The sequence below is a fragment of the Mauremys reevesii genome, linkage group 9, assembly GCF_016161935.1.
Source record: "Mauremys reevesii isolate NIE-2019 linkage group 9, ASM1616193v1, whole genome shotgun sequence".
Lineage (NCBI taxonomy): Eukaryota > Metazoa > Chordata > Testudines > Geoemydidae > Mauremys > Mauremys reevesii.
In genome coordinates this window covers 33721250-33742119 of record NC_052631.1, presented here as the reverse complement: position 1 = coordinate 33742119, position 20870 = coordinate 33721250, and the positions used below count along the sequence as shown (strand labels likewise).

Genomic DNA, 20870 nt, shown 5'->3' with positions numbered 1-20870 from the left:
CACCATCAGGCACTGGGATCTCAACCCGGAATTCCAAGGGTCGGGGGACACTGCGATGGGGTGGAACAGGGGCAGAGTTTATGCTTTCCGGATTGCCTGCAGCAGGAGTGCGCACAAGATAGGTGCTGTGCATGCTCTTGTTCACAGACACAGACTAGACTGTGTTCATTGTTCGCAAAAATGTATCTTTGCAAGGAATTCACTCCCTTTTTCCCATCACACAGCTTCGACTGTCTCCAGACCTGCCACAGCATCCCCCTCACAGAGGCTGGCAAAGATTAGGCGGTGAAAGAAAAAGACACGGGACGAGATGTTCGCTGAACTTATGGGCTGCTCCCGAGACGAGGCGGACCAGCAGAGCCAGTGGAGGGAGACCCTCTCTCTGTACCAGCGCTCACACAGCGAACGGGAGGAGAGGTGGCGTGAGGAAGACAAGCAGGCGACTCAAACGCTGCTTGGACTAATGAGGGAGCAAACGGACACGCTCCGGCGCCTTGTGCATGTTCTGCAGGACCGCAGGCAGGAGGACAGAGCCCCCCTGCAGTGTATCTGCAACCGCCCTCCCCCGCCACAAAGTCCCATACCCCCCTCACCCAAAATAACCAGAAGGAGGGGTGCCAGGGGGCGTTAAAACTGTCACTGCACCCCAGCAGAGTGCTCAAGTACCCAAAATCTCTCATACCCTAAATTTTGAGAAGTCCTTTCCTTCCCGCCTCACCCAAGGCCCCGTCCCAGTTTCATCCCCTAACTGGCTAGTTGATAATAAAAAATACTTTTCTGTTAATTACTGTTTCCGTCATGTTCTTTTTGAGGAGACTGTGTTTGAAGGGGGGAAAGGGGGTTGGTAATTGGACAGGACAGTCACCTTTACCAGGCTACAGACACGGGGGCAGGATCAGCAGCAGGTCACACACACAGTGCAGTCAGTAGGCACCCTGGTCGGTATGGGAGGTGGTTTCCAGGTTCTGTGTGGGTGGGGGGGGATGTGACTTTGTAGCGGGGGAGGGCGGTTACAGATCTTATGCAGCAGTCCTTGTCCTGGACTGCTAAGTCACGCAGCAGAGGAATCTGTATCCGTCCTCCTCCGCCACAAGGTCACATAGCCCCCGCACACAGAATCCCAAAAAGGAGGGCTGGCAGGCTCCATTGAAATAACCAGTCCGGCACTGCGGACCGCTCTAGGAGCAGGAGCCTGTCATTCCTCGAGTTCAGAGGCGGTCTTTACATCACCGCACACCCTACCCAGCACAGTCTGCGTCCCAGTTTCAACCCTTTAACGCAAAGTCATTAATAAAGAAACCTTTCTTAAGTAACAATGGAACATGTATTTTATTTTTACACATGTGTTGGTAGTGGGGGAAATGGGGTGAACGGGGTATGTAACTGCAGAGGATAGTCAACAGTAACTGGGTAAAGAAACAGGGGCAGGTTCAGCTTCTCTGTAAAGAAACTGAACAGTCACAGGTCACGCTGCTCGCTGGTACTTGAAGAGTTCCTTGTCGCTGTCCAAGGCGCCTGTATAGGGCTTCATGAGCCAGGGCATTAGTGGGTAGGCTGGGTCCCCGAGGATCACTATAGGCATCTGCACATCCCCAACAGTTATTTTGTGGTCCGGGAAGAAACTACCTTCCTGCAGGTGTCTAAACAGACCACAGTTCCTGAAAACACGCGTGTCATGAACCTTGCCTGGCCACCCGACGTTGATGTTGGTAAAACATCCCCTATGGTCCACCAGTGCTTGCAGCACCATTGAAAAGTAGCCTGATTTCTCAGCAGCTGACTGGAAGAGGTGGACGATAAGGTGCGAGGAGGTGAAAACGGCCATAACTGCAGCGGGCTCCATGCTCGCAGTGCTGTGGCGTCCGCGCTGTCACTGATCAGAAAAGTGCACGAACAGATTGCCCGCAGGCGCTTCCGGGGAGGGAGGGAGGCGTGATTGACGGTTCAATGATGACAGTTACCCAAAACCACCCTCGACACATTTTTTCCCCCAGCAGGCATTGGGGGCTCTACCCAGCATTCCAATGGGCAGCGGGGACTGCGGGAACTGTGGGATAGCTGCCCACAGTGCACCGCTTCCAAAGTCGACGCTAGCCCCGTTAGTGTGGAATCACAAAGTCGAATTACTGTCCTTAGTGTGGATACACAAATTCGACTTCGTAAGGTCGATTCCACAAATTCGAATTAAGTTGAATCAAACGACTCTTGTAGTGTAGACATACCCTAAGACACCCATTTGAACCCCTCCTTTCCCCCTCTCCCCTCCCTGGCCTTTCCTCTCCGCGTCGGCCGCTCCAGCTAAGAGCCCCAGTGGCCAGGGCTTTGTCGGGTTGAGACCAGGGAGCTGCTAGTCCCCCCAGGCGGCAGGGGGCGCTGCAGGCCGCCAGCCCACTCGGAGCAGCCTCCCCAGGCCCCCGCCCTGGCCCCGCTCTCCTTGTCCGTTCCCACAAGGCAAAGGGGTCGCGCAGGTTCCGCCTCAGCTCGTTATCCCAGGCCCCGTTCCGCCACCAGCCCCCTCAGCGCCGCTCCACCGGTGCGCGCGGGCCTAGCCCCGACCGCGCCGCCGCCGCTCCTGCCCTCCCCCCCCCTCGGCCGAGCGGGGCCCGCCGCCGCCGCCTTCCCCCAGCCCGGGCCCCTGCGAGCCGCCGCCGCCGCCCGGTGTGTGCGGGGCCCGGCCGCTGCCGGCTTCTTCCCCCCCCGCCCGGCGGGGCCATGGCCGCGAGCGCCAAGCGGAAGCAGGAGGAGAAGCACCTGAAGCTGCTGCGGGAGATGAGCAGCCTCCCGCCCAACCGCAAGTGCTTCGACTGCGACCAGCGCGGCCCCACCTACACCGACATGACGGTGGGCAGCTTCGTGTGCACCTCCTGCTCCGGCATCCTGTGAGTGCGGGCCGGGGGGCCGGGCAGAGCGGCCGGGGGGCAGGAGGATCCCGGCCGGCTCTCGCGTGGGGCGTTTGCCTCGGGCGGGTGATTCTCTTGCGAGCCTAATTTCCCTTCCTCCTCCTTCTCCTCCGTTGTCGGGAGGTGGCGGCGGATGGGCTGTTGTGCGAAGCCGGTAACCCTTGGTGATCTCGCAGGGCTGTTTGAACGTATCCAGCAACGGTGCTTAGTTTGCCGTGGAGGATTGAACCGGAGAGCGGCCTGGTTCCACTTCTCTGGGCTGGATTTTACTATCCTGCTCGTCTCTCCCCCCCCCCTCCAAATATTTTAGTGCCATTGCAGCTGTTACCCACAAAGAACGTGAGAAATCCGTTAGCTTCCTGCTTGTATGTTCATTAAATTCCCTTTCTGGGTATATCCCCGCAACTCCTTTAACTAGGCTTTTGATTTGGCTTAATGCTGTATTCAGAGTCGCAGCCGTGTTAGTCTGTATCCGAACAGGAGTACTTGTGGCACCTTAGAGACTAACAAATTTGTTAAGTCTCTAAGGCGCCACAAGTAACTCCTGTTCTTAATGCTGTAGTGTAACACGCTTGGTGGTTCATTATTTTAACACTTGGAATATGATTATACAAGACTAATAATGTGGATTAGGGGAGTTAGGTCCTGCTCTTGTAAGCATGTATTCATATGAATAGCTTTATGGTCTGAACTAGTGAAAGCTCTTGCAAGATTGAGTCCTAAATCACTTAAATTTTTAAAACTAAAAATATAGAAATCGTATTTTTAAAAAAACATTAGGTGGATGTCTTGGGAGGAAGGGAAGTAAACTTTACTCATTTTCATGTCCATTTTTCTCAAAATAATGGAAGGATTAACTCTAGAATAAATACTGGCAAAGTACCTGTTAATAGTAAAGTAAAGTAAATTATTATTTTTGATTTGATACATATTTTAGTTAATAAAATTGTCATGATGAGGTAGGACAGAATTTGCGGAATGTCAGGCTGTCAAACACTTTGCTTATTTAAATGAGTTGGTTTTCTTCTCCTGGATTAAAGTTTAAACTGTAGAAAGTACAGGAGATAGTTTGGTAGAATTTTCATGTGATGATGGTAACTTTATCTTTAAGCTGTCCAGAGTTACTGGAAATGAAACTGTTGAAATTTCAAGAATGTCTTCCAGTTGCTGCACCAAAATACAGAATTATTTATGAATTGCTGTGCTTACACCTGTGTTGTACAAATAATGGACCCAACAGCACTCTATATGTTCCTTTGCCCCACTCCCTCCACCCCACCCCCAAAGACATGTGGATGAAATCAGAAGCATTGAAGAGCAGTTGGTTTTAAAGGATATCTTGTAAACTCATCTGTGTAACTTTAGTCATATTGGCTTCAGTGAAACAGCCCAGATAAAGCTTTGCATGTGCAGATGTTTACAGGTTTGAGTCTAAAAGGAAGGAAGCAGTTTGACAATGTTCAGGCAGTAAATATTATTTCATTTGATGACTTGGGTTTGTATATTGAATTCAGAAATCCAAATAACCAATGCCTATCCCTTTATATTTAATCGTAATGAAGAAATGGGTATCGGAGGGGGGACGCGCGCACGGGTGGAGAGAGAGCTATTGTAAACTAAGTGTCTTGGTAGCTTCGCTTTCTTTAAACAAAGTGAACAAGTCAGTCCATATTGCATTTATTTTGAATAAGCTGCCTTTTAAACCATTAGACTCCTAATTAATCTTGCTTTTCCTATTCTTTTCATTGTGTTTTGCACAGATGTCTCTTCACATGTGCATACTTGTGTGAAGGCCATTCAAAATTGAAAAGTGAGCTCAGATTGTGGAACTGTGAACAGGCTTTAGAGTTGGATATATACTTGGTCTCTAAAGCAGCCAACTCAAAGTAATAAATTATCTGTGCTTATATTCAAAACTATTTTAAGATACTGTACATAAGCTTAATGACTGCATACGTTCCTTCTGCTTAAACTGACAGCACACTTAAATTACTCATAACAATATTGCTTTTAATTGGCAGGCTGGCTATTTTAAATAAACATGAGCACATGTGATATATAAAAATGGCTTCCGTTGGGATGCAAGTTGGGATCCCTTTTAGCTCACCAGTCTAATATAAGATGAAGGATTCACTCACACCAAGTCAAACTGCAGGATGTGGGCTGCTAGTTGTCTAGCCACCACTGGTAGACACTACACATACATACAAATATCTGAAGAGAGAAAGATATCCTTTGAAGGAGAGCTTCTTAGGCCTGGTCTACACTACGCGTTTAAACCGGTTTTAGGAGCGTAAAACCGATTTAACGCCACAACCGTCCACACTAGGAGGCACCTTATATCGATTTTAATGGCTACTTAAACCGGTTTCTGTACTCCTCCCTAACGAGAGGAGTAACGCTAGTATCGGTATTACCATATCGGATTAGGGTTAGTGTGGCCGCTGATCGACGGTATTGGCCTCCGGGCGGTATCCCACAGTGCACCAGTGACCGCTCTGGACAGCATTCTGAACTCGGATGCAGTGGCCAGGTAGACAGGAAAAGCCCCGCGAACTTTTGAATATTTCCTGTTTGCCCAGCGTGGAGCTCTGATCAGCACGGGTGGTGATGCAGTTAAAAATCAAAATAAAGAAAGAGCTCCCGCATGGACGATGCGGACGTGATCGCTGTAAGGGCAGGCAAATCTGTTCTATCAGCGCTCCGGTACAGAAGACGACATTCAAAATCATTTTTTAAATATCTCCAGACAGATGCCATAGCAGGGACTCAGCGCACTGCTGCGTGACAAGCGTAACGGAAAGCCAAAGAATCAAATGGACGCTCATGGACTGGAGGACTCAAGCTATCCCACAGTTCCTGCAGTCTCTGAAAAGCATTTGCATTCTTGGCTGAGCTCCAAATGCTTCTAGGGTCAAAAACAGTGTCCGCGGTGGGTCAGGGCATAGCTCGGCAATTTACGCACCCCCCCACACCCCCAGAAGTGAAAGGGAAAACAATCCTCTCTTGACTCTCTTACATGTCATCCTATCTTTACTGAATGCTGCAGATAGACGCGATGGTGCAGCACTCAACACCAACATCCTTGCTCCCCCCACGCTATGGCTGGCTGATGGTACAAAATGACTGGTATCTGTCCTCGTCATCAGCCTATTGGCACATGGGGCAGTGCAAAAGGACTGGCAACCATGATGACCAGCATCTGTTAGGTCAATCAAGGGTGCCTGGTCCTAATTTTTCCTGGTAGATGGTGCAATATGGCTGATAACCATCATCGTCATAGCAATAGGGGGCTGAGCTCCATCAGCCCCCACCCTTCATGTGTAAAGAAAAGATTCAAGTGCCCCTGAACTAGCAGGGGGATGCTGGGCTCCTCCCCTACACACTCCTTACTGTCCTGTCTGGACTATCATAGCAGCTGGAGGCTGCCTTCCACTCATATCTCACTAAAGTCACTGTGTCTTATTCCTGCATTTTTTATTACTTCATCACACAAGTGGGGGGACAATGCTACGGTAGCCCAGGAAGGCTGAGGGAAGAACGGAATCAACAGGTGGGGTTGTTGCAGGAGCACCCCCTGTGAATAGAATACAGCTCATAATTTCTGCAGGATCTGACACAGAGCAGCTGTGCTCTCTGATACAGTGGTTCTCTAGTACACTTGCCCATATTTTAGGCAGGACTGATTCTATTTTTAGATACCAAAAAGGAGGGATTGACTCAGGGAGTCATTCCCAATTTTGGCTTTTGTGCCCCTGGCTAAGAGCAGCCAGGGGCACTTATGACAGCAGCAAATGGAACAGTGCAAAAGGACTGGTAGCCACGATCATCTTATTACCAATTTATGGTATGGTAGATGGTACAATATGGCTGATAACCATCTCTGCTATCATGCAAAAGCATGCTGCTGTGTAGCGCTGCTGAATCGCCTCTGTGAGCGGCATCTAGTACACATACGGTGACAGTCACAAAAGGCGAAACAGGCTCCATGATTGCCATGCTATGGCATATTCCAGGGCAATCCAGGAAAAAAAAGGCATGAAATGCTTGTCTGCCGTTGCTTTCCCAGCGGAAGGAGTGACTGACGACATTTACCCAGAACCACCCGCGACAATGATTTTTGCCGCATCAGGCACTGGGATCTCAACCCGGAAATTCAAAGGGGCGGGGGAGGCTGCGGGAACTATGGGATAGCTACGGAGTAGCTACCCACAGTGCAATGCTCCAGAAATCGACGCTAGCCTCGGACCGTGGACGCACACCACCGATTTAATGTGTTTAGTGTGGCCGCGCACACTCGATTTTATACAAACTGTTTTGTTAAACCGGTTTATGTAAATTCGGAATAATCCCGTAGTGTAGACGTACCCTTAGTCTTGATATATGTTAATTTTTACTTTTATTAGAAGATTAAGTCATTGCCCAGTGTTTCTAAATATGCAATGTGTGTTTAAAATCCTGAGGAAGTGGCTATTATTTTTACAAATAGAGTAAATAGCAATTAAAAGGACTTTAAAAATTGTAATGTTTTGTTTGAAACAAACTTATTCATAGATTGTAGGGCTGGAAGGGACCTTGAGAGGTCATCGAGTCCATCTCCTGCCCTCATAGCAGGACCAGATACTGTCTAGACCATCCCGGATAGACATGTATCTAACCTACTCTTAAATATCTGCAGAGATGGAGATTCCGCAACCTCCCTAGGCTCATAACACACCTGTTAATGCATCCCAGAATCATGTTTGCTTTTTTGCAACCGCATCATACTGACTCATATTTAGCTGCTGGTCCACTATAACCCCTAGATCCCTTTCGGCTGTACTCCTTCATAGACAGTCTCTTCCCATTCTGTATGTGTGAAATTGATTGTTCCTTCCTAAGTGGAGCACTTTGCATTTGTCTTCATCCTGTTTACCTCAGACCATTTCTCCAGTTTGTCCAGATCATTTTGAATTATGACCCTATCCTCCAAAGCAGTTGAACTCCCTCCCAGTTTGGTATCATCTGCAAACTTAATAAGCATACTTTCTATGCCAATATCTAAGTCGTTGATGACGATATTGAACAGATCTGGTCCCAAAACAGACCCTTGCGGAACCCCACTTGTTTTACCTTTCCAGCAGGATTGGGAACCATTAATAACTACTCTCTGAGTACGGTTATCCAGCCAGTTATGCATCCACCTTATAGTAGCCCCATCTAAGTTGTATTTGCCTAGTTTATTGATAAGGCATTTGATACTGTCTCGCATGATATTCTTATTAAAGTCTAGGTATACCATATCCACTGCTTCTCCCTTATCCACAAGACTTGTTATCCTATCAAAGAACTTAGCTTCAAACTATTTCATTTTGGCTTATAATTTCTTCATATATCATGTATTCTGGATCAAGAAAAAGCCATAATAGTTATCATGCAAGAACCTGTCCATATCCAATTACGCTTTCTTTGCAGAGTGAGTTAATATACTTAATGCTGATACAAGTAACACTTGTCTAATAGCTAGGACTGTTGCTGGTGTTGCCCTAAGGCAGGGGTGGGCAAACTGCAGCCCCCCAGGGCTTTGGATCCGGCCCATGGGATTGCCCCCCATGGTGCCATGGGCCCTGTGCCGCTCTCAGAAGCGGCCCTTGGGTGGGGAGGCAGAGGGCTCCATGTGCGTTGCCTTTGTCTCCAGGCACAGCCCCCTGCAGCACCCATTGGCCGGGAATGGGGAACTGCGGCCAATGGGAGCTTTGGGGTAGGTACCTGGAGGCGCGGCAATGCCATTCGCATGCAGAGCCCTCCGGCCCCCCTCCCACAGGGGCCACAGCGCCTCCTGGCCAGGGCAGGCATGCAGAGAGCTGCTGCAACCCCAGAGCTGCTTTAGGTAAGTGGTGCTGGCCCGGAGCTTAAACTCCTCCTGCCCCCCAACTCTCTGCCCTAAGCCCCCTGCCTGCACCTCACACCCCTCCTGTACCCCAACTGCCTTCCCTGAGCCCCCTCGTATACCCCGCACCTCTCCTCTGCCCCAATCCTTTGCCCTGAGCCCCTTCCTGCACACTGCACCCCAACCCCCTGCATGCAGTTCCCCCTCCAGATGTGGCCATGCCGCCGCCACCATGCACCAGAGAGACCGGGCCCCAGGAGCTCACAGCCCGCCACCCAGCAGCAATCGCATTGAGGCTGCGGGGGAGGGGCTGGGGCTAGCCTCCCGAGCCAGGAGCTCGGGGGCCGGGCAGGAGGATCTTGCAGTCTGGATGTGGCCTGTGGGCCATACTTTGCCCACCTCTGTGTTAGCTTCTGCATATGACCTCATTCAAAATTACCCTAAAATTTCTGGAGTTCATATAGTTTAAACACCTACTGCAGTGGTTGTGGTTTGGAATTATTTACTGTAGAGCTTTATTCATGCAATTTTTCACGTAATCTGTTTCATACTCTACAGGAACAGATACAGTTCTTCCTATGTTCCAATTTTAATTTTTGTTTTTTTACTACTGCTTCAAAGGGTGCTTCCTTTGTAGTATAGTGAGACAGTTATTTCAAATCTAAAATGCATTGTGGAATGATGGAACATCAGGTTCTTATTCTACGGAGTGAAGTGGCCATTAATTTTGGTTCAGATATTACTTTGGAAGAGAGAAATTATGTAAATAGTGGGAAAATATATACTTAGGGTTGTTTCATATATTATTGTCAGCATTAAACTTTTAAAGCTGATATTCAGTTACCTTCAGAAGATTATCCAGAAGATGTCTGAAGTGTAACTGTATAGGTCATATTTTATTTTGACTAAGACTGATAGAGAAGAGCAGTGCTATATATTTAACAGCCTCCTGTCAGCTTTGGTAATTAAGGTGTGGGAGAAAATAAACTGCAGTGCAAACTTGGTTTAATCCAAATAGGTGATCTTAATTGCTGTCCACTTCCAACTCTCTCCAAAATAGTCTTATTAGCTTGCTCAGTGTCACAGAAGATGTGTCCATGGTGAAGAAACAAGTATGCTTTTCTGAAAACATTAGTCTTGACTTGATAGTTAAAGTTGAATTTTGTACTTAAATCAGGAATTAAAACTATGTATGAATGGTACAGGGCGGTGGTTCTTAAGTTTTTTTTTTTTTTTTTTTTTGTTCCGTGGACCACTTGAAAATTGCTGAGGCTCTCAGTGGACCACTTAATGATCCTTCCAAATGTTGTTTGTACCGTTAGCTAACTATTGTAAAGCGCTTTGGATAAAAGCACTATATTTAAAAAAAAATTAATTAACATTTTTTGTTGTACAAATAAAAGCAATGACTCGTATTTTAATATCGGTAGTCTTACCTTTCTAATGCGACGGATGTGCTCTCTCCCCCGACTCAGCAGCCCCCGAGCTGGGGCTGGGAAGGAGCAAGGGTCTCTCTCCAGTAGCTGCAGCCCTGGAGCTGGGGAAAGTCATCTTTAGTGGAGTCACGCCTGCGCACACCTTAGAGGAAACTATCCGCGGATCACCTGAATGGAGCTCGTGGACCACTGGTGGTCTGTGGACCACAGTTTGAGAACCACTGCCCTAGGTAATTTTGTTTCAGTGTTTAAATATCCTTACAGTTTTTCCGTAATGCCTAATCCAGAGGTGCTCAGACTGTGGTCCGCAGATAGTTCCCTCTAAGATGTGCGCCTGAGCGGTCACACACAAGAGAAGGAAGGGCCACCCACCTAATTAGTGGAGCAACACAAGGATGAGTCCGCTAATTAGGTGCCTGGACTCTGGAGAAGACACATGTAAGGTGAGGTGGTGGCCTGAGGGGGGGAATAGGTGGGAGGGGGGGCTGTTGGGTGAGAAAGGCGGGGTGGGTGGGAAGAATTTGGCTGCAGTGGCCAGAGAAAGAGGCGACTTTTCCCGCCGCCGGGGAGAGACAGCCCTCCTTCCCAGCCCCAGCTCGGGGACTGCCGCAGTGGGGGAGAGAGGGTAAGACTACTGATATTAAAATATGAGTTGTGTGCTTTTTTTTTTGGTAGAACAAAAAAAAGTGTTAAGGTTTTTTTTTTTTTTTTTTATAAAGTGCTTTGGATAAAAGCGCTATACAATAGTTAGCTAACGGTACAAATAACATTTGGAAAGATCATTAAGTGGTCCACTGAGACCCTCAGCAATTTTCAAGTGGTCCGTGGAGAAAAAAAGTTTGAGAACCACTGGCCTAGGGAGATTATGAAATCTCCATTATTGCAGGGTTAGACAGTCCTTTGCTGACAGGCATTTAAGTATTACCTAGACTAGCCTCAGTGCTAATGACCTATTGAGTTCCCTTCTAGTCCTACATTTTTAAAATTTTAATTGGGATTCATGCTCAATTGAACCAAGGAAACCCCTAGTCTTGCATTCATTTATAAGATGAATTTATCTCTCAAATGAGATCTAAATAGAATTATCCTACCTCAGGTATACTACTTGTATTACAAAATGGTCTATAATTTTCAGAAACTCAGAAGGATGTTTTAATATTGACAATATGAGACTTTACTTTCTGTCTATTATAGATATAACAGTTGTGTGGTTCTGTAGTCTGATTTGGTGGTCTGTAATAGACTCCTCCTAAACTTAAGACAAACTTAAATCTAACAAGTGTTTAATATGTGGAAACTGGTGGATTCCATAGGCTAGTAGAACTTGAAATAGTACAGTTAACCCTAGCTCTGCTTTTGGCCCTCTCGTTGTTGGAAACATACAGCAATGGAACTGCAATATGTTACATCTGAACTGGCTCACTTGTGTCACTTTTGGATGACAGTGACACATTAATAAACCCTTTTTACTCACTGTCTCTCACTGGTCTTTTATATTATCTTACAGTAAAAGCTCTTATGTGGCACTTCACCAACCATCAAGCTCTATAAACCGGGATTTCTGATCTGCACTGAAAGTCCGGTTTATAGTGCAGTTGGTGCGGGGCTGGCAGAGGGCTGGGGCATGGGAGAGGCTGCGGGGCATGCTCTGGGAGGAAGCTTGGGGCAGGTGGTTGGGGTGTCTGAGGGACTTGGGTGCCAGATGTGGGTGGGGGCGCTCACCTCCGGAAGTGATGTCCATGGGTACATTTGGTTGGGAGGGCCCTATCACTCTCATGTATGGAGCACGGAGCTAAATTTGGCCAGCATCCTCGGTGGTAAGTGGTATTCTATGTGGGCATGATTCTGACACCTCCAGTGGCTGTGAGGTTTGGGAAGAAATCCTGTGTCTCAGATCTGCTCTCTGTTTCTTGCCAGCTCTGAATCACCATTGGGAGGAACAGCTCAGTGGTTTGAGCATTGGCCTGCTAAACCCAGGGTTGTGAGTTCAGTCCTTGAGGGGGCCATTTGGGGAACTGGGGTAAAAATCTGTCTGGGGTTTGGCCCTGCTTGAGCAGGGGGTTGGACTAGATGATCTCCTGAGGTCCCTTCCAACCCTGATAATCTATGATTCTAAGCACCCCAAAGGCAGCTCCCTGTCCCTGCTGTTGCTGGCAGAGGTGTGGCCAGGTGGATCTGCAGGAATGCTGCCCTTGAGAACCGCAGCCAATGAGAGCTGTCGGGGGCGGTACCTGCAGACGGAGACAGCGTGTCTGCTTGCAGAGCCGAGCCACCTGACCGTGCCTCCACTAGGAGCAGCAGGGACAGGTTGCTGCTTGCGGGGAGATGCCGGAGGTGGGGGGGCCCCCGCATCCAACACACAGAGCCCCCTCCCAGAGTGTGCCCCGCAGCTCTTTTCCCCCCCCCCCCACTCCAAACCCCTACCTCTGAGTTAACCGGCGCTTTTAATATACTGGCACCCCCCTTCTTCCAACACGGCAGTTAAAGCTTTTATTGTACTTTTGATTTAAATATTCTATCTTGTTACAGTTGAAAAAATTACACCATTGCTCAGAGTAGCATCTACCTTAGGTATCTGTATGGCCCCCTTTACCATAGTACCAGAATGACTCACCTACCTCACCTGGGAGGCAGGGAAGTACCGTTCTCCCCATTTTTTATAGATAGCCTCCCTATGTCTCAGTCCCCTAAGGCCTGGTCTACACTGGCGGGGGGGCGGGAGGAAGGGGGATCGATCTAAGTTACGCAACTTCAGCTACGTGAATAACGTAGCTGAAGTCGACGTGCTTAGATTGACTTACTGTGGTGTCTTCACCACGGTGAATCGACTGCTGCTGCTCCCCTGTCGACTCTGCCTGTGCCTCTTGCTGAGCTGGAGTATAGGATTTGATGGGAGAGCGCTCGGGGGTTGATTTATTGCGTCTACACTAGACGTGATAAATCGGTCCCCGCTGGATCGATCGCTGCCCGCCGATCCAGCGGATAGTGAAGACAGTGCCCTAAATGACTTGTCCAAGGTCACACAGGAAGACTGGCAGATCAGAGACTCAAACTAACATCCTAGGCTAGTGCCCTAACCACTGGACAATCTGCTTTAGCTGTTACTGTACAGTGCAAGAAATGACACATACAGATTGCCAAGGATATGAAAGATTTTAACATGATTTGCTCAGTTAAATCAGTAATAATTCTGTCCTCCTTTGTGTTGGCCTTCTTAAAAGACAAAATTAGCATATTTAACCCTTTGAGTTGCTAAAAGTGTAGTATTGGCATAGCCCTACCAGTACACCTAGATTTTATAGCTATGTGAGGATGCTTGCACACATGCTTTAGACTGTCTTGGCACTGTGTTGTGGCGCCTTTAATTTCAAAGTCCATAGTTGTCTGAAGTGGGCTCAGAATGAGGTAAATATTCTTACTTTGCTCTCTCATAAGTGGCCTTTCAGTGACAGTGTTCACATAATAGCTTTTATGCCCTTTGAATTTCCTTTGTATTTTTTCTTCTTTTCATGCATTTTTAATAGGAAGGGTCTGAAATCGATTTCTAGCTAAAATTTGTCTCTGGCAATCACTTTCTTACTATTAGATATTTAAATTCTTGGTAGAATCTGGGAGAGAGGAGGATTCTATGAATCTGTATGTGGGTGTGTAGAAGTGCTGGCCGGGGCTCAACCTTCTCTGGGGCGGAGGGGAGCCACACCGATTCACTGCACGCTGCTAAGGTTTGGGGAATTAGTCCGGCTGCGGGAATTAGTCCTTTCCTGGTGGTCCTTGCGGTAACTGGAATAAGCACCATAAGCCCAGGTCCTGGGTCAGGGCGGGGCAACGATGCATCAGGCCCTCAGGCCAGAGCTAAGCAACCACAGTACAACAGAAATAAACCCAGGCCCTGGGTCAGGGCGGGGCAACAGTGAGTCAGGTGCTCCAGCCCTCCGGCAGGAGCTGAGCACTGCCAGTAGAAACAGTAGCAATAAGCCCAGGCCCTGGGTCAGGGCGGGGCAGCAATGAGTCAGGGGCTCAGGCCCTTAAGCAGAGCTGAGCAACAACAGTAGGTCCAAGGCCTGGGAGAGGGGGAGACTTCCACCCAACTCATGGGTGGCAGAGGGGACACAGGCCCTCCCACTCCACTGCGTCCCAGCCTGGGGCCCTAGCAGCAGCAGAAGACCTGCTGCTGAGTCAGTGGGGATCCTGGCCGCAACACACTGACATGGGCTCTGGTAGTGCTGCAGCCAGACTAGGGTCAGCTGCCCCCGGGCTACTTCCAGACTTCTCCTTGGATAGTACCTGGGTCAGGGTGGTGTCCTCTGGGGGGTCCAGCAGCATGGGTTCCTCTGGGTAGTGGGCAAGTGGCAGGTCCGGCACCTCCTCCGGGTAGTGAGCGCAGAGCAAGTCAGGCCAGTCCTGGTGTGCACCTTGGGCCGCGGGGGTTTCCCAGTCGTGGGCTAGGCTGGAGACATCTGGCCTGTGCAGTGGCTGGCTGGCTCCCTAGTGAGCTCTGAGGGCAAGTCTTTATACTTGCGGGTCACCGCCTGACCCTCTGATGGGCGGGCTCCCTAGCTCCGCCCACTCCAGTCTCCGGATGGGCTTGTCCCTCTCCGGGGTGGAGGGAGTCCCACAGCCTCACTACAGGGTGTGACATTAATGCATAAATACTAAACAGACACCTTAGAAATTTTTTTCACAGCCATGTTTTGCATTAGGGTTGTTAAGCTCAAAACACTTTTGACTTACAACCACAAAATAAAGTGGTCTCCTAATGGTACATTTCCTTCTACTTCTCACTTGCAGGCACAGACCACCGTCACTTTACCACATCCTTATCCAGCTCTTAGGGATGCCTACGTTCCATCAGCACCTTTACCAAGCAACCCCCTTTAAAAATATCCAACTACTACAACAAATATCCCCAACTAATAAGGCTGTTAGACTAATAACACATTAAGTTTGACAACCAAATGTCTTATATCCATATTCATAAGAATGAGACTTAAAAAAAAATGCTATTAATAGTAACTGTGATGCAATAGAGCATCCTGCTTGTGGTGGCACAGTGCTGTGTCGTGTTGGGGATTAGAGGTTATGGTCAAAATTTCCTTGCCTTACAGGGGAGAAGGTGCTGGGAGGGTTGCTGAGACAGTGTACTTAGCCTTTGGTAGTGCAAGAGGGTTCCTGAAGCTATGTGGTGACCTTCCCTTTATGGATGGGTATTTGACCCTCAGGCAGGATGTCTGATTGTTTTGCTTCACTGGGAGTAGGGATATGGGCCTATTCCTCTTATGCCACATCAGATGTGCTGTTGGCAAAGGAGGAAAACCATGGTTTTCTTTGAGCTTGGGCTACTGGGCTCTTTTTAGATTGAGCATTCTGATCTTGGAACAAAATGTGCTTACAAGGGCAACTACAAAAAGATGCACAAAAGCTGGCTCTAGAGATCTGTATTTTCAATATTTAATCTCTGACAGCCCAACTGAATTTCTTACTGTAACTGCTGTAAAGAACTTCAATAATATGCTAGTTACATCAGCACTATAAACTTTATATTATGAAGTTTTCATAATTTGGGTAATGTATGTCTGTTCAGTGCTCTTAAATTAAACGCAAGGCTATAGTATAGTGGTTCTCAAAAGTTGTACTAAGGCTACCTATCAACCACCATTTTGTCTTTGGGGACCCCATTACCCTTGCCCTCCCCTTCTCAGCCCAGGCCTCCTGCTTGACTCTTCTCAGCCCTGCCCTCTCCTGCAGCCCTAGGTGGCTGTGATCGCTACCAGGCTGCTGGTAAAATGAGCAGGATCTGGGGTGGCAGCAGCAGTGTGGAGTACGCGTCTGGAGCCAGTGAGTGGACAGTCAGCAGCTTGCCCCATCCTGCTTGTATCCCGGAGGTGCTTCCTCCACACTGCTGCCCAGATACTGCTCCACATGCCATTCCTTGCTGTGCTGGGGAAGTGAGAGCGTGGGGGGGAGGAGTACTTCTGAGGCATGCGTGACCCACTTAGACCTTACCCGTGTCCCACTGGTGGGTCGGAACCAACCATTTGGGAAACGGTGGTATAGCATTTTGTCAAATTACGCCACTTGCTGCATTCATGAAAGTGACTTCCCACTAGAAGAAAAACACGAATGATCGTTTCCTTGGTATAAAAGGGATCTACAATCTACACTACAATCATTGCAATAAGCCAAAAATAATCATGTCTGCAATGCATGTAGAGGTTCTTCATGTAAGACATATCAGTGATTCTTTGTTGCAAGCAGCATGGAATAAAATAGCTTTTAAATGACAATTAATGACAGGCCATGGCTTATAGGGATCTGGAAAATATCTGCTGTGAATGTGAGAATACAGATTGCACACAGGAGATGCTGGGATCAGATTATTCATATAGTTTAAAATATGCTATTCTAGCTAGTCACTTCCATCCCTGCTTCTTGGTAGAGGTAAAAACAAGGAGTGGTGATTGCACTACAGAATCTCAAAGTACAGATATGTTTAAAACACAAACATATGCCATCCTGTGAGTCTACATTGGACGTGAACAGTGAAAATTTATTCCTCCATTCTGTCTCTCTTGCAAGCATGTTAAACACACGTTTTCTGAAATACATGTTCTGAATAATAGGAGTTGACTAGAAAAATGTAAGATGACCTTTTTTTAAAAAAAAAGTACAAACATTATTATACAACATTACATATTATAACCCATTTATCTTGTGGTAAGGGTTTCTAATTATTACTCCTCAGGGAATTCTGAGTGCACCCAGAAAACGTTTCCCCTACCCCCCACAGATTTCTTTGCTTCCTGCAGAAAGTGACATGGAAGCAAAGGGAAGCTGCATGCAAGGTAGAGGGAGAGGAAGGGAAGGCTGGGGAAACCCAGAGTGTAGTGGGGGGGCACTGCCCCCCCCACTGAGGAGAGATTGGAGGAGGCACACAGGGTTACATGCCACTGAGGCCCCCCCATTCCTGCAAGCACAGAGCTGCCCAGCTGTTGGAGCTTGCAGCTGGGCTCTGCAGCAGAATGCTGCTTCCTGGGTCCTAGTGCCAGTTGGGTTACCTCTCTGTATGTACAACAGTGAGTGCCCGTGGTGGGGAGGGGAAGAGGCATTTGGGGAAGGAAGGAGGAGGGATGTTGGAGTGAGGGGGAGAGAGATGGGGCAGGGAACAATTGAGAGAGAAAGGGGGAGGGGATGCAGAAGAGAAGGGGACAAGGAAATCTGGGTGGAGGGGAGTGGAAGTGTGGCATGTTGCATTCCCCTCTGCTGCAGCTGGGGCTCCCCCCGGTAAGCAGGCCCACTCAACCCCCCCCCCCCCAAGCTGATGAGCCTCCTGCATCCAAACCCCCACCCCACTGAATCCCAGCCAGCTACACCTGGGTCCTTTTTCCCCCCACCCTCCCCCTCCCGCTTAACTCCTCATGCCCAGATCCCCTCCCCTCCCACTGAGACCCAACCACCTTCACCTGGACCCCCCTGCAGGGTCCCATTGCTCCTGCACCCAGAACCCCCCGGTGAGACCCTATGTATCCACATCCCCCACTGAGCCACTCACACCAAGATTGCCACACACAGAACCCTCTTACCCCACGCCTGGATTTCCCTTCCTCCCCACCCCCCAAACCCCTCCACACTTGGATTCTCCTGGGTTGAGCCTGCCTGCTCACACCTAGTGCACCTGGAATCTGGGGCAGGACCGGCTCTTGTGCTATGTCAAGGTTGGATGCAGCCTCACTGCCAAGTCCCTGTCCCGGGGGGCAGGGTGAACTCCCACCTCCATGCAGCCAGTAGCCTGTGCTCCCCACTGCCACACCAGAGCCTACACATTTATTTATTGATAAATAAAATTTGCAGAATTTTAATATATTGTGTGCAGAATTCTTATTTTTTTGGCACAGAATTCCCTCGGGAGTAAATTATGGACTGCTGTCATCAGCATTTGCAACAGTTTTGTTTAGTTGCAGTTCTGTGTGTAAAATTTCCTTTCAACGGTGCTGTGATTGGGAGTGCTCCTTTAAAAATCACTAGCTCAGATGGAGGAGAGAGGCCCTAAAGATGTGCAAAAATATTATGATCAGTTGGAAACAGCATTGAAATCTGGTAACTGGATGCATTTATAAATGAGGGTAATGCAAGTACTGAGTGTTTAAATGCTGCTTTGTATTTAACATGCTTTTTTATTAACTTTAATTCTAAGATGCATTCTCAGTTTAAAACTTGTTTTATATTTGTTTAAATCATCCATTTAACACATTTTGTATAATGCCATGTTTAATATAGAATGTGCTTTTATTTAGCACTTTTTATATGAGGTGTCTATCAGTCTTTTCCAAATGGAGGTGGTGGAGGAATTGGTGAGGAATCTCTGGGTGTATATTTAAGTCATATCCTATCAGTAGTTTCCAAAAACTATCTTAGGCTATGTCTATACTACATATTACTTTGGTATAACTTGTTTTTCTCAGAGGTGTGAATAATCCACACCCCTGAGTGACGTGAATGATACTGACTTAAGTGCCGGTGTGGATAGCGCTATGTCAGGGAGAGCTTCTCTTGCCGACATAGCTACCACCTCTTGCAGAGGCAGTAGTTTATTAAGATGATGGGAGAGCTCTCTACTGTTGGCTTAAAGAGTCTTCCACAGAAGCGCTGTAGTATAGGCATAGCCTTACTGAAGGGAGTACTAGGTACAATAGTGCTCTTTAAAGTACCATGGAATCTTTAGCTACCATTATATAAAAATAGAACTGTTTACTCTGAGTTCTGACCTTATGTATAATTTGTAATATATGCTGCTTCTGATGGTGTAGATTACTTTTTACACAAGACCAACACTGCTATAGTGAATAGAACTATGGAGAATGAAATTAGCATTAACTAAACTCCCATTGAATAATCTTCCTTCTTTAATTAAGACCATGCTGGTGCTTCTGTGCAGAAACAGATGTGATCACAGTTAAAGGACAGCAGGGTTGAAGGAGAAGACCCTTGTGAAAAACAAGGGAGCGATGTAAAAAGTGGGAAAGCTTGGAAAATAAGGTGCTGTGGCATGTGCCTCAATACTTACTTTTATTTGGCATGCAAGTAAGTAGGTTCTTACTTTTTGTGTGACAAGGTCTAAGACTGGGTATTGGTGAGGAAATATGACCAAGGAGGGTTGGCAAGCCAGTCTGTTAACTGTTTGTTTGGTCCTGTGGGCTGGCAGACAGGCAGCGTATCAAAACATATTTTGATGGATGGAATCTTCTGGAACAGTAGCAACTAGAAATAGAACTGAATTGCTATTGGCTGATTGAAATTCAGAGATCGAGAGAGCATTCCAGAAGTAGTGAAACATTAATAACAGAGACATAATAAATTATGTAGATTTGGGGAAAGCCATATAAATGATCTTTTTGCAAACTTTTTTTTACTAGACATGAACATGGAAAAACTGTTAAAGCTGAATGCCGGTTCTGTTCTGTGTATGTTACATGTAGATAGAATGGAGAAACATGAATTCTTGTGATGTATCCAGCTACTGGCCAAGATTTATTGCAGTCAAACAGTAAAAAAGGGAAAACTGTTTTGCAGAAAATTTTTTCCTTCTCTGCATTCTCCTTCTGCTTCATCTTTGGCAGCATCATCACAAAGCATGGAGTCTTTTGCTGAAGACAGTAATATGGGTGACAATGAAAGTGACGCTAGTTCTATTTCTTCATCTTCTAATAAGTTTCAGCATTGAAAACTCTTCCTCCTGGGAAGTCTTCTGATCGTCATCAAGTTGGAATTGAGTTTTTTTTCAGAGAGACTATCCTTTTACCAGAAGAACCAACTTGACCATATATTTGCTAGAGGTATTTATGCCAGCAATACTCCATTTCATATAGTTAAAAATCTTTTAAGCTAGAAATTTTTGTAAATTGCATCCAGTTTATAAAGTACCCAGTAGGAAATGGCTTACAGGAACTCTTCCGAATGCCAAAGCAGATCATGTGAAAGAGAGGATTGATGTTCATATTGCTCAAGCTGTCTCTGGTGTCTGATGGATGTAGCAGTATTCACAATGAGGGTACCATCAACTTCATGATAAGTAAAACAGTAGTTGTGGAGTTATTCTGATGCACAACTGGGGATTAGCACTTAGCCCAATGAATTGGTGACCAGTTGAAAAATATAATCAATGAATTGGTTCCCAGGTTATTTCAGTTGGCTGACAATATGGCTAATATGAAAGCTGCTTGGGCTTTGTTGATAAATGAGTATCTAAACCTGTATGACGGATGTGCTGTCCTTACAATGTGGCTTTTCATTGGTGATATTGAAGATCTGACAGCTCTCTGTGACTTGACAAAAGTGAAAAGCATTGTGACATTTTTCAGAAACACTGAAAAATGGTATTTGTTTAATTTTAGTAACACATTCAGTTTTACCCATCTTGAGTAAACCTTGTTGTGCTTGATGGGTATCTTCTGTTAAATGTCTCAAAGAACTTCAGATATGCAAGAATACTCTTCAATCAGCCCTCTGTTGAAGAAGTGGTGGGGTCATATCACCCTTCATCTCATTGCTTGAACTGTATGTAGCTCAATCCTTTCAGAATATGGAAAATGATAGTTCTACATTGTCTGAAGCCAAGAACAGGTTCCTGAATATTAAGAAACATATTTGTGTAGTGAACTGTGAAAAGAA

The 20870-nt window shown here is 47.0% G+C and overlaps 1 protein-coding gene across 8 annotated transcripts in view; it reads left to right on the top strand.

Annotated features, from left to right (window-relative positions):
- Nucleotides 1–2671: 2671 nt before the first annotated feature.
- AGFG1 (ArfGAP with FG repeats 1) overlaps nucleotides 2672–20870 on the top strand; it is a 69365-nt gene continuing 51166 nt past the window's right edge. For 3 of the 8 annotated variants that reach the window (XM_039489879.1, XM_039489876.1, XM_039489873.1), the window contains exon 1: nucleotides 2673–2879. In XM_039489879.1, the coding sequence (XP_039345813.1) occupies nucleotides 2713–2879 (167 nt within the window). In that variant the 5' untranslated portion in view covers nucleotides 2673–2712. Of the gene's footprint in view, nucleotides 2880–19233; nucleotides 19284–20870 lie in introns of those variants that run through there. The other 5 variants (XM_039489877.1, XM_039489874.1, XM_039489880.1 and 2 more) reach the window with 3 other exon arrangements.